Source organism: Squalius cephalus (genome assembly GCF_949319135.1).
Source record: "Squalius cephalus genome assembly, chromosome: 12".
NCBI lineage: Eukaryota > Metazoa > Chordata > Actinopteri > Cypriniformes > Leuciscidae > Squalius > Squalius cephalus.
The window spans coordinates 29,038,848-29,052,030 of record NC_137133.1 but is presented as its reverse complement, the minus strand read 5'-3'; the positions used below and the strand labels follow the sequence as shown (position 1 = coordinate 29,052,030).

The 13,183-nt window shown below is 38.2% G+C and overlaps 1 protein-coding gene across 1 annotated transcript in view; it reads right to left on the bottom strand.

Moving 5' to 3' along the window:
- vash2 (vasohibin 2) overlaps positions 1 to 13,183 on the bottom strand; it is a 29,362-nt gene extending 16,179 nt beyond the window's left edge. The window contains exons 1-4 of the mRNA XM_079888202.1: positions 12,361 to 13,183; positions 5,788 to 5,876; positions 5,197 to 5,253; positions 4,868 to 4,942 (exon numbers count right to left, since the gene is read on the bottom strand). Coding sequence (XP_079744328.1) covers positions 4,868 to 4,942; positions 5,197 to 5,253; positions 5,788 to 5,876; positions 12,361 to 12,675 — 536 coding nt within the window. The 5' untranslated portion in view covers positions 12,676 to 13,183. The remainder of the gene's footprint in view (positions 1 to 4,867; positions 4,943 to 5,196; positions 5,254 to 5,787; positions 5,877 to 12,360) is intronic.

The window sequence follows — 13,183 nt, the reverse complement described above, 5'->3', positions numbered from 1 at the left end:
ACATTTTAATATACTTTTGATTTACTTTTGTTCAAATTTATCTTGTTTCAAATTTTGTTTTTTTAGATATTTTGATATGGTTCCAGTTTGATCATTACATAAAGCAAAAAAGAATTTGCCTTAGGAATACTGTGCACTGATGAATCGTATATAAAAAGTCCAGAGACACTGAGAAAGCAAATAAATTAGATTTTGATCTCTTCAAAAGAAGGATTGTTAACTGTAGCCCTTTATTTCTTTTTGTAGTATTTTTGTCACGGCCCGATTGAAAATGAACTCCAGGGCGGTTCGGTTGAGGTGAGAAAGCAATCCGACTCAACGGACCAACAAACTAAGAGGTATCATAATTCATAATGGAAAATGTGTTATATAAAAAGCAGCACTGTCTGATTCGGTGAGTTTTTGTGGTTGAAAACCAAAGAGCGCCTCTTCATATTAAAATGTTTTGTAAATGCTTTTTGCAAGAATTCTGTCCAGACGAAGCCTTGATTCTTGTACTTACTGCATTATATATATATATATATATATATATATATATATATATATATATATATACACTCACCTAAAGGATTATTAGGAACACCTGTTCAATTTCTCATTAATGCAATTATCTAATCAACCAATCACATGGCAGTTGCTTCAATGCATTTAGGGGTGTGGTCCTGGTCAAGACAATCTCCTGAACTCCAAACTGAATGTCAGAATGGGAAAGAAAGGTGATTTAAGCAATTTTGAGCGTGGCATGGTTGTTGGTGCCAGACGGGCCGGTCTGAGTATTTCACAATCTGCTCAGTTAATGGGATTTTCACGCACAACCATTTCTAGGGTTTACAAAGAATGGTGTGAAAAGGGAAAAACATCCAGTATGCAGCAGTCCTGTGGGCGAAAATGCCTTGTTGATGCTAGAGGTCAGAGGAGAATGGGCCGACTGATTCAAGCTGATAGAAGAGCAACTTTGACTGAAATAACCACTCGTTACAACCGAGGTATGCAGCAAAGCATTTGTGAAGCCACAACACGCACAACCTTGAGGCGGATGGGCTACAACAGAAGAAGACCCCACCGGGTACCACTCATCTCCACTACAAATAGGAAAAAGAGGCTACAATTTGCTCAAGCTCACCAAAATTGGACAGTTGAAGACTGGAAAAATGTTGCCTGGTCTGATGAGTCTCGATTTCTGTTGAGACATTCAGATGGTAGAGTCAGAATTTGGCGTAAACAGAATGAGAACATGGATCCATCATGCCTTGTTACCACTGTGCAGGCTGGTGGTGGTGGTGTAATGGTGTGGGGGATGTTTTCTTGGCACACTTTAGGCCCCTTAGTGCCAATTGGGCATCGTTTGAATGCCACGGCCTACCTGAGCATTGTTTCTGACCATGTCCATCCCTTTATGACCACCATGTACCATCGTCTGATGGCTACTTCCAGCAGGATAATGCACCATGTCACAAAGCTCGAATCATTTCAAATTGGTTTCTTGAACTTGACAATGAGTTCACTGTACTAAAATGGCCCCCACAGTCACCAGATCTCAACCCAATAGAGCATCTTTGGGATGTGGTGGAACGGGAGCTTTGTGCTCTGGATGTGCATCCCACAAATCTCCATCAACTGCAAGATGCTATCCTATCAATATGGGCCAACATTTCTAAAGAATGCTTTCAGCACCTTGTTGAATCAATGCCACGTAGAATTAAGGCAGTTCTGAAGGCGAAAGGGGGTCAAACACAGTATTAGTATGGTGTTCTTAATAATCCTTTAGGTGAGTGTATATATATATGAATGAATGAATTAATGAATGAATTTATCAGTCAGAGCGGGAATAAAGGTGACACAGAGGAACGTAAACAGGTGAACTGACAGGACAGTTTTGCTCACATGTGGCTTGCATAAACACATTTTGGTACGCTTTGAAATGTTGCCTTGTGAAAGTGAACCGAACCAAGAAGAAAACGTTGTAACAAAAAATGTCCCTGTTTCGGAACAAAGCAAACGATCTACATGTCTGAAAAGGCCCTTAAAGAAAATACAGGCCCATTCCATATGTTTTGTTCCTCTGCAGCTCTTTTTGAGTTTCGTTCTCTGTGTGCGTGTGTGTTTACACACACTCACAAAACCCCACACCAGTGTTACAATGAGAAGACACCAGAGGATCACATTACCCATCAGCAGGACCATGTGATCCTCTCAGCAGCGGTGCCGTGAATTTCAACATTCTTATCTGCAAGGCACGCATTCTGAAACCTGCGGGGATTACTTCTGCTATAGGTCCCAAGAACACAGTAAGAAGAATGCACTCATTTTGTCTTCATTTGAATATGCAGACATACTTTTGATGACTTTACAAAACAAGACAACGAAACGGTATTCCAGTGCACTAGTGTTTTCATATCATTATAAAGCAATTAATTTGTTGACTAGATGTTGCACTAATGGAGAACAGCAGTATGTTTGCTGTCGAGGCTGAGAAGACGCTAACATTACTAGAACCTCAAGCGGTTAAAACTACGAGACAAAAACACACACAAGCCCGTCCCAAATGTTTAATGTCACGATTGTTAGCAGCATTAGTTTATTTCCAGCTGGTTGCTTTTATGCATTCGTTATGCAGCGAAGTTGCATTTTTAAAGCTAGTGACTTTAGAAAACAAATTGATATGGTCATGCAGCCGACAGAAATATATAAACAAATCAGAAACGCATTCGATTACAGTTCTTTTTTTTATCGTCACTGTTTTTTTCAGCGCTTAGGGCTGTCACAAAAACAAGTGTTATTTTTAAAGACCCCTATTTCAGTGATATTTTATGTGTGGCATTTAAAAAAAAGAAATAGCTTACAGCAACTTTAACTTTACAACAACAATAGCCTCAGTGTTCTCTGATACTCTAACACCGTGGCCTAACTACACGTGACGCGATGCCGCAACACGCGATAAAAGGTATCTTTTCCATGTTAATCAGAGTTTTTGTCCTAACCAGTCGCGACGGCGACACGCGACAATTCTATTTTAGAAAAGGTTTCTATTTCTGCGACATCACGGCTGGAACAACAAACACAAAATGTGGCAGTGATAAACTCAGGTACTGTTTATGTGCTTTATTTAATGTTAAAAGCGTGTAATGTAAATCGTGTAATATCATTTAGTGCTCCCAGCTTTGTAGCTGTAAAAGCAACAATGGATAATTCACCTCAGATCTTGAAATTAAACAAATGGAAACAAGAACATTCAAACTGAGAACAAACTGTGTATTCTTTGACAAAGATTGTTTTAGTAACTCAGTCTATGTATTTTTAATAAAGTTTAAATGGTGTAATATTTGTGAATTTGATTATGTAGCCGCCTTATCCATTTTCTTGCGAGTGCCATCAAGATTACTCTCTGGTTGCAGTTCGATGAAACGATGTAAAACTTGCCGCGAGACTCCGCCCACACGCTGTTCTAATTGGCTGTGGGTTTTGATTGATTTTGATGCATCTCGCAGTCGCGTCACGTCTAGTGTGGACAGACAAATTATTTGTCGCTGGAATCTTATCGCATCGCGTCTGGTTAGGACACGGTGTAACACTCTTTGTCCGTTGTGATGTTTGAGTCCTTTGCGACTTTATGAGAACTGCATCGAGAGCGCTGTAGATTAAAAGACGGGTTTTGTACACAAAGATACAAATCTCAAAGTGACGTAAACTGGAACCCTTCATCTTCCCGCTCAACACTACAAATCTGCACGGAGAGAAAGCATCTATTTGCAACTAATGAGCCATGAAGTGCTTAACTCAAAGTGAAGTCAACACTGAGGCTCCTGTGAAACATCACAATCTGCAAAGCAGATCTCCAGAATGTTTCTCTGCAACACTTGGCATTTGCGCGGACGATGATGACATGCACCTTGTGTTAACCCCTGGCCTGGGTCTGTTGAGATAACTGGCATTAATAGTTCCTGAAAGAACACACCCTCCCAGTGGCACTGAATGGCACAGCTGCATCCACTATATGGACAGGAAGCTGCGCCTGCCTTCAAGGAGAATCTACTACGACTCCTAGTTTCCTAGCAACAGCTGAAAGTAAAAGCTTCGGGCTGAGTTGAGAGGGTGGGGGATCATGAAGAAAGACAGTGATGTGAAGCACATTGCCTTTGATAGAGCGCTGCTTAGTCTTCCATTACAATTTTAGCAATTGAGACATCAAAAACAACAATAAAAGGGAGAAGGGAGAAATGGGGCTTTCCCCAGACTAATTAACAGTGTTGCAAGTGTTCAATGGCAATAATTATTTTTATGAGTACTAAATTATAGTTTAGGGGTAGGCTGCATTGAAATTTCGACCACTGAAAATATATGCCGCCCCGCTCAGGTTTCGCTCTTGCCATTATCACTGTGCGGTGTGATGCTCTGCTCAATATTCCGCTCTATTTTTTTGGCTTGTATTTCAAAACAATTCATTATCATTAAAATGATTGAATTTAATTAAAAAGACCAATAATAATAGCTACAATTATATAAAGAAGCTCATTTAAAAGAGTACATTTTCAGAATTTTTGGTTTCAGCCCAGAATTTTCATTTTGGTGCATCCCTGGTTTAGGGACTAAAAGACGTTCAAGACTAAAACAAAAAAACAAACTTTTTTACATTTTCGGAGGAAAGTGCGAGTGCAAGCCAGTAGCCACAATGCAAGTATTTATTAATATTTCTATTATTATTAATGTTTTCATTTTTCTGTTTAGCTATAATTTCTTGGTTTTAGTAATTTTATTTCTAATTTTCATTTAAGTTTTTTTTTTCAGTTTAAGTTTTTCATATGAAATTTATTTGATTTTATTTCAGCTTTTTGTCATTTCAACTATTGTCAATAAAGATAAAGGATACATTCCAAGGATAACTGCTTCAAGGCATTTGATGGGAAGTGATTCTCGTATCATCTCTCTGGCAGTCTCCATCAACCTGAAAAGGAAATATATATATATGTAATTATATATTAAATATAAATGATTTCTTATTTAAAATAAATCTAAAAATTGCGTTAATGTCTGGATAAAAGCTCAGTATTTTGTAAAAGAACATGCCAGCACTTTCTAAATTAATATCAAGAGAGTAAAATAAGTGTAAAATAAGAAGGAACAGGAAAAGACTAAAAACAGGAAATACAGGGTAGACAGACAGGATGATGAAAATGCCTGAGCGATGGCATCACTTACCCACTCAGAGGTCTGGTTTTCTTAATCTCAAAAAACTGAGTTCCCGTGTGGTTGTATCTGTCAGAAGTTAAGGAGCAACACAAAGTTTGTATGGCTAATTTAGGAACTTTTAGTTTCCTGTTTTTTTCCATTGTGACTCATACATCTCAAAATGAACAGCTGCGACCATCCTGTTGAACCCAACGTCCTCATTACCCCTCACAGATCTCAATCTATTTGTGGAGGAAAATCAGACACAGAGATATTAAATCACAAACAATGATGAACATAAATATGCGCAAGAGCTAAAGTAAACTAGCAATAGCTGCTCAAACCATAAAGTAGTATAGTACATGTCTAAGTATTAGTGTGCCAGAAGTATGCAGGCCCGTGGCTAATATCACTCTACATTAAAGGGACTGACATTCCAAAAAGGCACTTTGAGTGACTCAAGCCAACTGAATAAATTACACGGAGCGAAAAAGCATAACTGACACTCCAAAGGAACGAGTACCAATGAATTCATAATGCATCCAGACCAGAAAAGCAGAGTTTTAGAATACATCCATCAAACTTTCCCAGAATGAATGGTTTGTGCGGGGAAAAGGATACTGCAGGTTTCTCATGTAGTTCTGGACGGCATAGAGCCAATCAGGCACTGACATTGATGGCTTAAAGTTTGGAACCAATGGCACAGGGTGCTATGAAAACAGAGAGGATTAGCGAATTGTATCCATCATAGACAAAGCAATCCCAGAATGCACTTTTTAAAAAAAAAAGAAATTAACACTTTCATTCAGCGCGGATGCATTAAATTGATCAAAAGCGACTGTATTTTTAGCAGCAGACATTTATAATGTTACAAAAGATTTCTGTTTCAAATTAATGCTGTTCATTTGAACTTTCTATTTATCAAAGAACCCTGAAAAAAAATATCATGGTTTCCACAAGAATATTAAGCACCACAACTGTTTTCAACATTGATAATAAGAAGAAATATTTCCTGAATGGAAAACAAATCAACCTTACTGGTTGTTTCTGTTACACAGACACTACACTTGACAGTAAGGGAAGGAGTGTAGAATAAAGAAATGGAGGGTGTCACTTATTTTTATCCAGCTAAAGTTGGCAAACTAGTCACAAGGTGATTGCCCTTTCTACTCTTGTAACCAAAAGGTTCATCAGATTCTGAAGTCTCTCGATGGCATGAAAAGTCCTTATCATCTGTAGAAACAGTGCCTCATTGATCATTTGCACCCTTACAATGACACTTCTAACTGCAAAAGGGCAGTGAAGAGGATTAGCAAAGAACAAAGATCGTCCTCTCGCACACAAGCCTCCATTCATAAGAAAAGAAGCAATTAATGAAAGCTAGAAAAAAGGCTGTCCTCTATCTGAAACAGGCTCTTTACTGCAACATTGACAGCATTAATCCATGGCTTGTCCTAAAAAGGCAGGCAGAATTAAGCGAAGTGTTGAAGTACAGCTGAGGTCAAAGGAGGAAATGAGAAAGGGAATCATCTCCTGTTTCCTCTTTTTCTCTCTCTGCCCCGTTTGAGAGAATGAGAGACTGTAGAAATGTAGGGTAGTCTTGTCTGTTTGTGCCGACTTTTGAAGCTTTCGAACACATGATAAATGTGTGGTCTAAATATTGAAACATACATAGCCTATATCTTCTTGTTTACGTTCATTATTATTGTAATGTTATGTGCTTTGAGACATTAGGTAATTTAATGCCATCTCTCGTCTTGGGACGCTTTGCAGATGCTGCTGTGTGCTTTACGTTCATGTCTTTTGGAGGAGGCGTGGCTTTGGAGACGCTCTGAAGGGAGGGTTGGATCTTATGCTTTCAAAGCTAGCTCGCTATTGCTAGCTAGTCTGAAATTGCCTACCCTACCTTTAAGGAGAGTCTGTTTCGCAAAGTCACATTTCGATTGGCACCTTACTTTTGACACATGTGCAGCTCTAAGTAAGCTAAAGGTATGATGAATTATTTTTTCATGTTAGAAGGCTAGCTAATAAATCATTGTTATTTGACTATTTCATTTTATTGTTATTGCTCGTCACCGATTGCAGTTCAGGTTGTTCTAAAATTATGCTATTACACGCGTCACAATAGGCGCGTTTCCATTACAGATTTGCGCAAAACTTTTGCGATTTTTTCTAAATGTCGACAAAAAACTATTGCGAAATGACGGCGTTTCCATTAACCGATGTTATGCGACTAAAACTTCATTTTTTCCTCTCGCGATAAGTTACATCATTCCAAAAACCATGGCAACGGACGTTGGTGGGTTTATGTACTATATCTCAGCCACTGCACTAGCCATTATTATTAATCGAAGGAGATGTATGTGTGTTATCCAATCATTAATGGTAAGGAACGACCCTTATTATACTTGTGAGCGGCACATATGAGGAGTTTCTGGGTGTTTCTCCCTCATATCTGCTTCGAGGTCTTGATTGTGGCATTTGAGGTTTAGAATCCATTATTCCTGTAATTCTTTTGTCTTATATGAATTTAATATAGAACTCTGTCTCGTATTTTGTCCAAACACACTGCGTCATCTACGTCAGGTGACCTGTAAATGCGCAAAAACTGTTTCCATTGCAAATTTGCGAAATATTTATTTTTCGAATTGCCTGAAAAAACACCTCATGAGAGCGTAAAAACTTTTTTGCGCTAAATGGGAGTTTTTGCGAAAATTACGTGTTTCCATTAAGCGTATTTTCAATTCGCAATTTCAATTTGCGCAATTTGAAGGGTGTTTTATAGTAATGCAGACACAATTAATTACTTTTGGTGATGGTGGTATCATGGTAACTTGTCTGTTTTCATGGTAAAACCACTTAAAGTGGTTAAGTGTTTAAAATCATTTTTTGACTGTTTTCATGTCAGGGGGTACAACCAAATAGTTGTATGTACTGTAGTTGTACCACATGACATGGAAAGTATACCAACCTACACATACTTGAAATTAGCAGTTTTTACCAGTATTTGAGAGAGAGATCTACAAACCTTTGTACTCTGCCACAAGGATCTGGTGGGCTCCTCTGGATTAAGCATTATCATTCTTACTGTTATTACCTTGTCAATTCATAATGAAAGACCCATGTTTGTATGTATGAATGTATGAAAAAACTAAATAGGCTAGATTTATTAGATTAAAGTAATATATGTCATGAATTTATCAATTTATTTTAAAAGGAAATAATGCACTTGGACACAAAAATATGCACATTGACCCATTTATACACTCTCAGAAATAAAGGCAAAAGCTGTCACTGGGGTGGTACCCTTTGTACCAAAAGAGTGCATATTATTAGTACCTCAAAAGTACATAATGGCCCCAAATTGTACATATAAATGGTACATATTAAAACCTTGACAGCTTTTGTACCATTTTTCTAAGAGTGTATGGTGATTTAAAAGGCGTTTATTTCATTGATATCGATGAGTCAAATTTTCAAATATGTTGCCCTAGGTAATTTTCTTTTTTGTTTTAGGTAGTAATATTATTCAATGCTCTGCAATCTCTGCTTGGTAGCTTTTTGTTTCATAGTTGTAGCGACAGATTTGTTCATGGTCTGACAAATATGTGAATGAGCAACATATGTTTTTATAGCTGGGGATAGGCTACTTTGTTTTATCACCCCCTTTTGTTACTTTAGACATCCCCTCTTCGGTACTCTGCTGGCACCGGCTCTGGTACTAAATCTGCGCCGAAGGATTATGATAGCAGAATAACAATGCTGTTGTTCTGAGCAGAATATCTTTTGAAAGACAGTCGTGCTTCCTGCAAACACACACCTTCTTTCTCAGCATTTAAATATAGAGGTGTTCAGAAACGTGAGGTGTGACAAACATCATAAGAACTTACAGCCTCATTAAAATGGTTCAGCTTGAAGACTCAAATGGCAACTCAACATAGTACATTTTTACACTATAAAAGTCAACAAAATTATCTTTAAAATCAATTGATAAACTTCCTTTAGTTATGTTTAATTAATAATTCGTACCCTCTGCCAAATGAGAGCCGAATTTGCATGAAAATACCAAGTTTAATTGGACTTTTATGTCAACAACGAATGTTACATGAAGCATCCTTGCTTGATTTGACATATTCATTTTGCTTTCCTAACTATGCAAGATCATTATTGGTTGCATTTTATTATTTACACTACCATAGTTATTAGTATGGTATTTTTAAAAGAAATTAATACTTTAATTTTTGATCAAATAAACACAGCCTTAGCGAGCATAAGAGACTTAAAAAACAAAACTTTAAAAAGCAAGTGACCTTGTGCAGAATCTGTATTGTCACACAAAACACCAATAAAAAGTGAAGTAAAAACATTATTTTCCAGTGTTCTCCAGACCAGCAACCCAGCAGTTGAGAACCACTGCTCCAAAAGCTCTTATCACAGTGCTGCCATCAGTTTAATTTACATTCAGTCTTTAAATTCAGTATCGATTTCCAAAAAGTGTATCTAAATGACACTGAATATTGATTCTGACCATCTGAATTCTCAGAGAGAGGTTTCATTTACGTCTACACTCTACTCCACAGACTCAACTGGGTCTCTTCTACCCTGAAAGGAGGTCAGCTGGAATAAATAGGGCACAATCCACACTCACAGGGCCGTTAGCTGACCTCTGCCCACCCATGGGACTGTACAGAAACTTGAAACTCACGAATCAAGCCACCCAGAACATTTGTCCATCGTCTCAGAGAACAGATGTGAACTCTTCAGTTGTTACAGAAACAAAGTCATTGCAGACTGCAGAGTACAAATTCAGTTTGACAAACCAATTTTCATTCAAAAACAGTTGTGTAGTTTCTATGATGACTCGAAGATTTTTTTGTTTTGGATTATACCAATTACCAAATCCAAAAGATGTACAAAAGGTACTATTGCATACAGAAATGTAGGTAATCGTTCGAAAGTTTGGGGTCTGTAAAATGTTTTTATGTTTTTGAAAGAACCCTTATCAAGGATACATTTCTTTTATATTATTACAGTTTGCAATTTATTGTGATTTATTCCAGCAGCCATTACTCCAGTGTCACACGATTATTCAGAAATCACTCTAATAACAATTTCTTATTATTATCAATGTTGAAACAGTAGTGCTTGTGCTAGCTGCGTGCTTAATATTTTTGTGCAAACTGTACAACAAAATAACAGGAATTACACAGATTATCCCTAATAGCACTCCAGCAAATGTATTATGTCAAGAAACAAAGCCGCAAGATGCAAGATGTGCTATGAAAAATAATAGGCTCTCTGAATTTAGCTTTCAAACATTGTTTAACTGCATCAACGTTGACACCGCTGTACACCAGTATGTGCTTTGTATACATAACAACTGCAGTGTCCTCGGATCCAAGGTTATCACTGGGAGACTCTGATTCTTTATCAATACAGTCATTTATGGGTTCACAGCTAGGACTTTCCCATGGACTGTCACTCCATTTAATGGATCTAACAGGAATGTCTGGCTCGTGTTGCAGTCGTTCAAGTGACTCCTGATCTGACGGATTCACTCCACGCACCTGTTCAACACTTGCTGGTGGGGAATGTCCCTTAATAAATCACCTTAACATCTGGGGATCTGACTCAACGCTTTTGACCAATCAGGCGCTTATGTTCTGCACGCATCAGCACATATGAGGGTGTAGGAATGCACAATAGTGTTAACTAAAACAAAAGAGCCACTATAGACACACATCTCGACCCTGCGAATACTGTCCGACTGAGCACTGAGGATTAGGCTAGTCTGTGATTAAGACTCACTTTATCCCCTCTGAGGTCCTTCATTTGCATGCTCTATGAAGCCTGATCAGCCCTGATTGGTTTATGTTTGGAGGTTAGAGCAACATTGTGATAAAGGGACATGACAGCATCTTTAATCCTAATGAAATTCATATGAAGTCACATGGCATCATTCCTCATATCATGTGCATTAACAGAGGAATGTTTCTGCATAGTTGTCATTGGATCTTTGACTGGTTTTTAATTCAGCTATGACCAGGGACAATGTAGCACAGTGTTAGAAAACACAAGGATGAGTAAATCCGCTCACATGTCTCATAGCCTACACTTCCTCTGCTTGAAAACTGGGTCACATGCATGACAGTTTGTAAGAGGCTATTTATATATAAACACTATTCCTGTAAATACGGCTTCATATAGACCAGTTCTGAGCTAAAACTTCAACAGTTTTACCAAAAGATTAAGCTACTGTATGCACACACTACTTTCCAAAAGTACAGTAAAATGTTATGTTTTCTGAAAGAAGCCTCCCATAATATGCTCACCAAGGCTGCATTTATTTGATACGGTAAAAACAGTAATATTATTAAATATTATCCCTGTGATGCAGGAGCCATCCAGTCTTCAGTGTTCAGAAATCATTCTAATATGCTGATTTGGTGCTCAAGAAATATTTATTATTAACATCAATGTTGAGAACAGTTGTGCGGCATTATATTTTTGTGGAAGCTTTTCAGGACTTTTTGATGAATAGAAATTTCAAAACAACAGCATTAAGGCTATTTGAAATAGCAATCTTCTGTAACACTGTAAATGCCATTACTGTCACTTATGATCTATTGAATGCTTACTTGCTGAATAAAACTATTCATTTATTTAAAAAATTAAATATAATAAAAACTCAATGACCCCAAACTTAAAATCCCTTTAAAAAAGGCACTGAGGTAATGAATTAAGACAACTTTGACATATAGCCTATATACCAAGGTAAAAATTTGTGTTATATTCATGTACTATGTAAGCCTACATCAAAGATGTCCAAAAACTGGGTAATACCAAGGTATGACCATTGTCCAGTTGAACATTTTTTAACTGACATCTGTACACACACATAATGTTGCTTGCTGTTACTCAAAACCTAGTAACTTGCCAAAATGCCAACCAAGAAATCATGTATGGGCATTGCATTAAATGAGATGCCTCATATCACATACATATCAGCATTTTTGGGGATCATATTTATTAGGTGCATACCAAGATCACAGAGATGAGCTTCCAAACATGACAACATTTTAGGGTGTTATTAAGACAGCATTTTGGGGAATCTATATGCTATACCAAAAATGCTTAGATAGGCAGCTTGCCAGGTTTTGAGACACAGACACTAGTCCACTACTTTCAACTTACTTTTGGGAGGTGTGTTGCATTTCGTATTCTATCCACCATCTCATGTCCATCGGGATGAACTTTGGTGACGTGCGACCACATTCTCTCCCAGGTGACATTGTCTATGGGAAAGCCCGTCCTGTTCACGAAAAACGGGACCCCGCCGTCTTTCTCGTCTTCCTCACCGGACGACCGACTGGTGTTGTTTGCGGCAGTGGACGAGGAGGATTCCGCAGCGGGACCCGTAGTGTGACAGTAGGTACTGGTGCTTTTGGACCGACCGTGCCTGCTGATCTTGGCAGTTGAGCCGCCGCTGGTGGCGTTTGGTCCGGTCATTGTTCAGAAGTCTTCCGAGGGGGAGTTTCCCCTTGTTGTTCCCCAGATCAGTTATGATTATCCAGCATTCATGCACAAAGACATGTTGCGTCTCGAGCTTGCATATTAATGTGCCAAAACCACACAGTCCTGCTCAAGTATGACAATTCGGGTGGTTTGAAAAAGATACAGATACAGAACAAATGGTCAGCGATACCATTTCTGTATCAAACTATGGGTGAATGTCATTGTAGGACAGATTAAAATCATAAATGAATGGTCATATATTCCCAGTAAGCCGCATACTGTAACGTTAGTTGGCGGTCAGCTAAGGGTGCCACAGAAACTAACGTTACTTCATCCTTTCGCTCAAAAACACAGAGTCCGTCGGAAGGGGTCGCTGGCTGAATAATCCACGGTAGAATAAATCATCTAACATCTGATTGTAAAGTATTAATGAATGATTTGTTTTTCTATGTAGGCGTGTAACCGCTTTCACTCACGGTCTCAACAAATGGTCACTCACTCT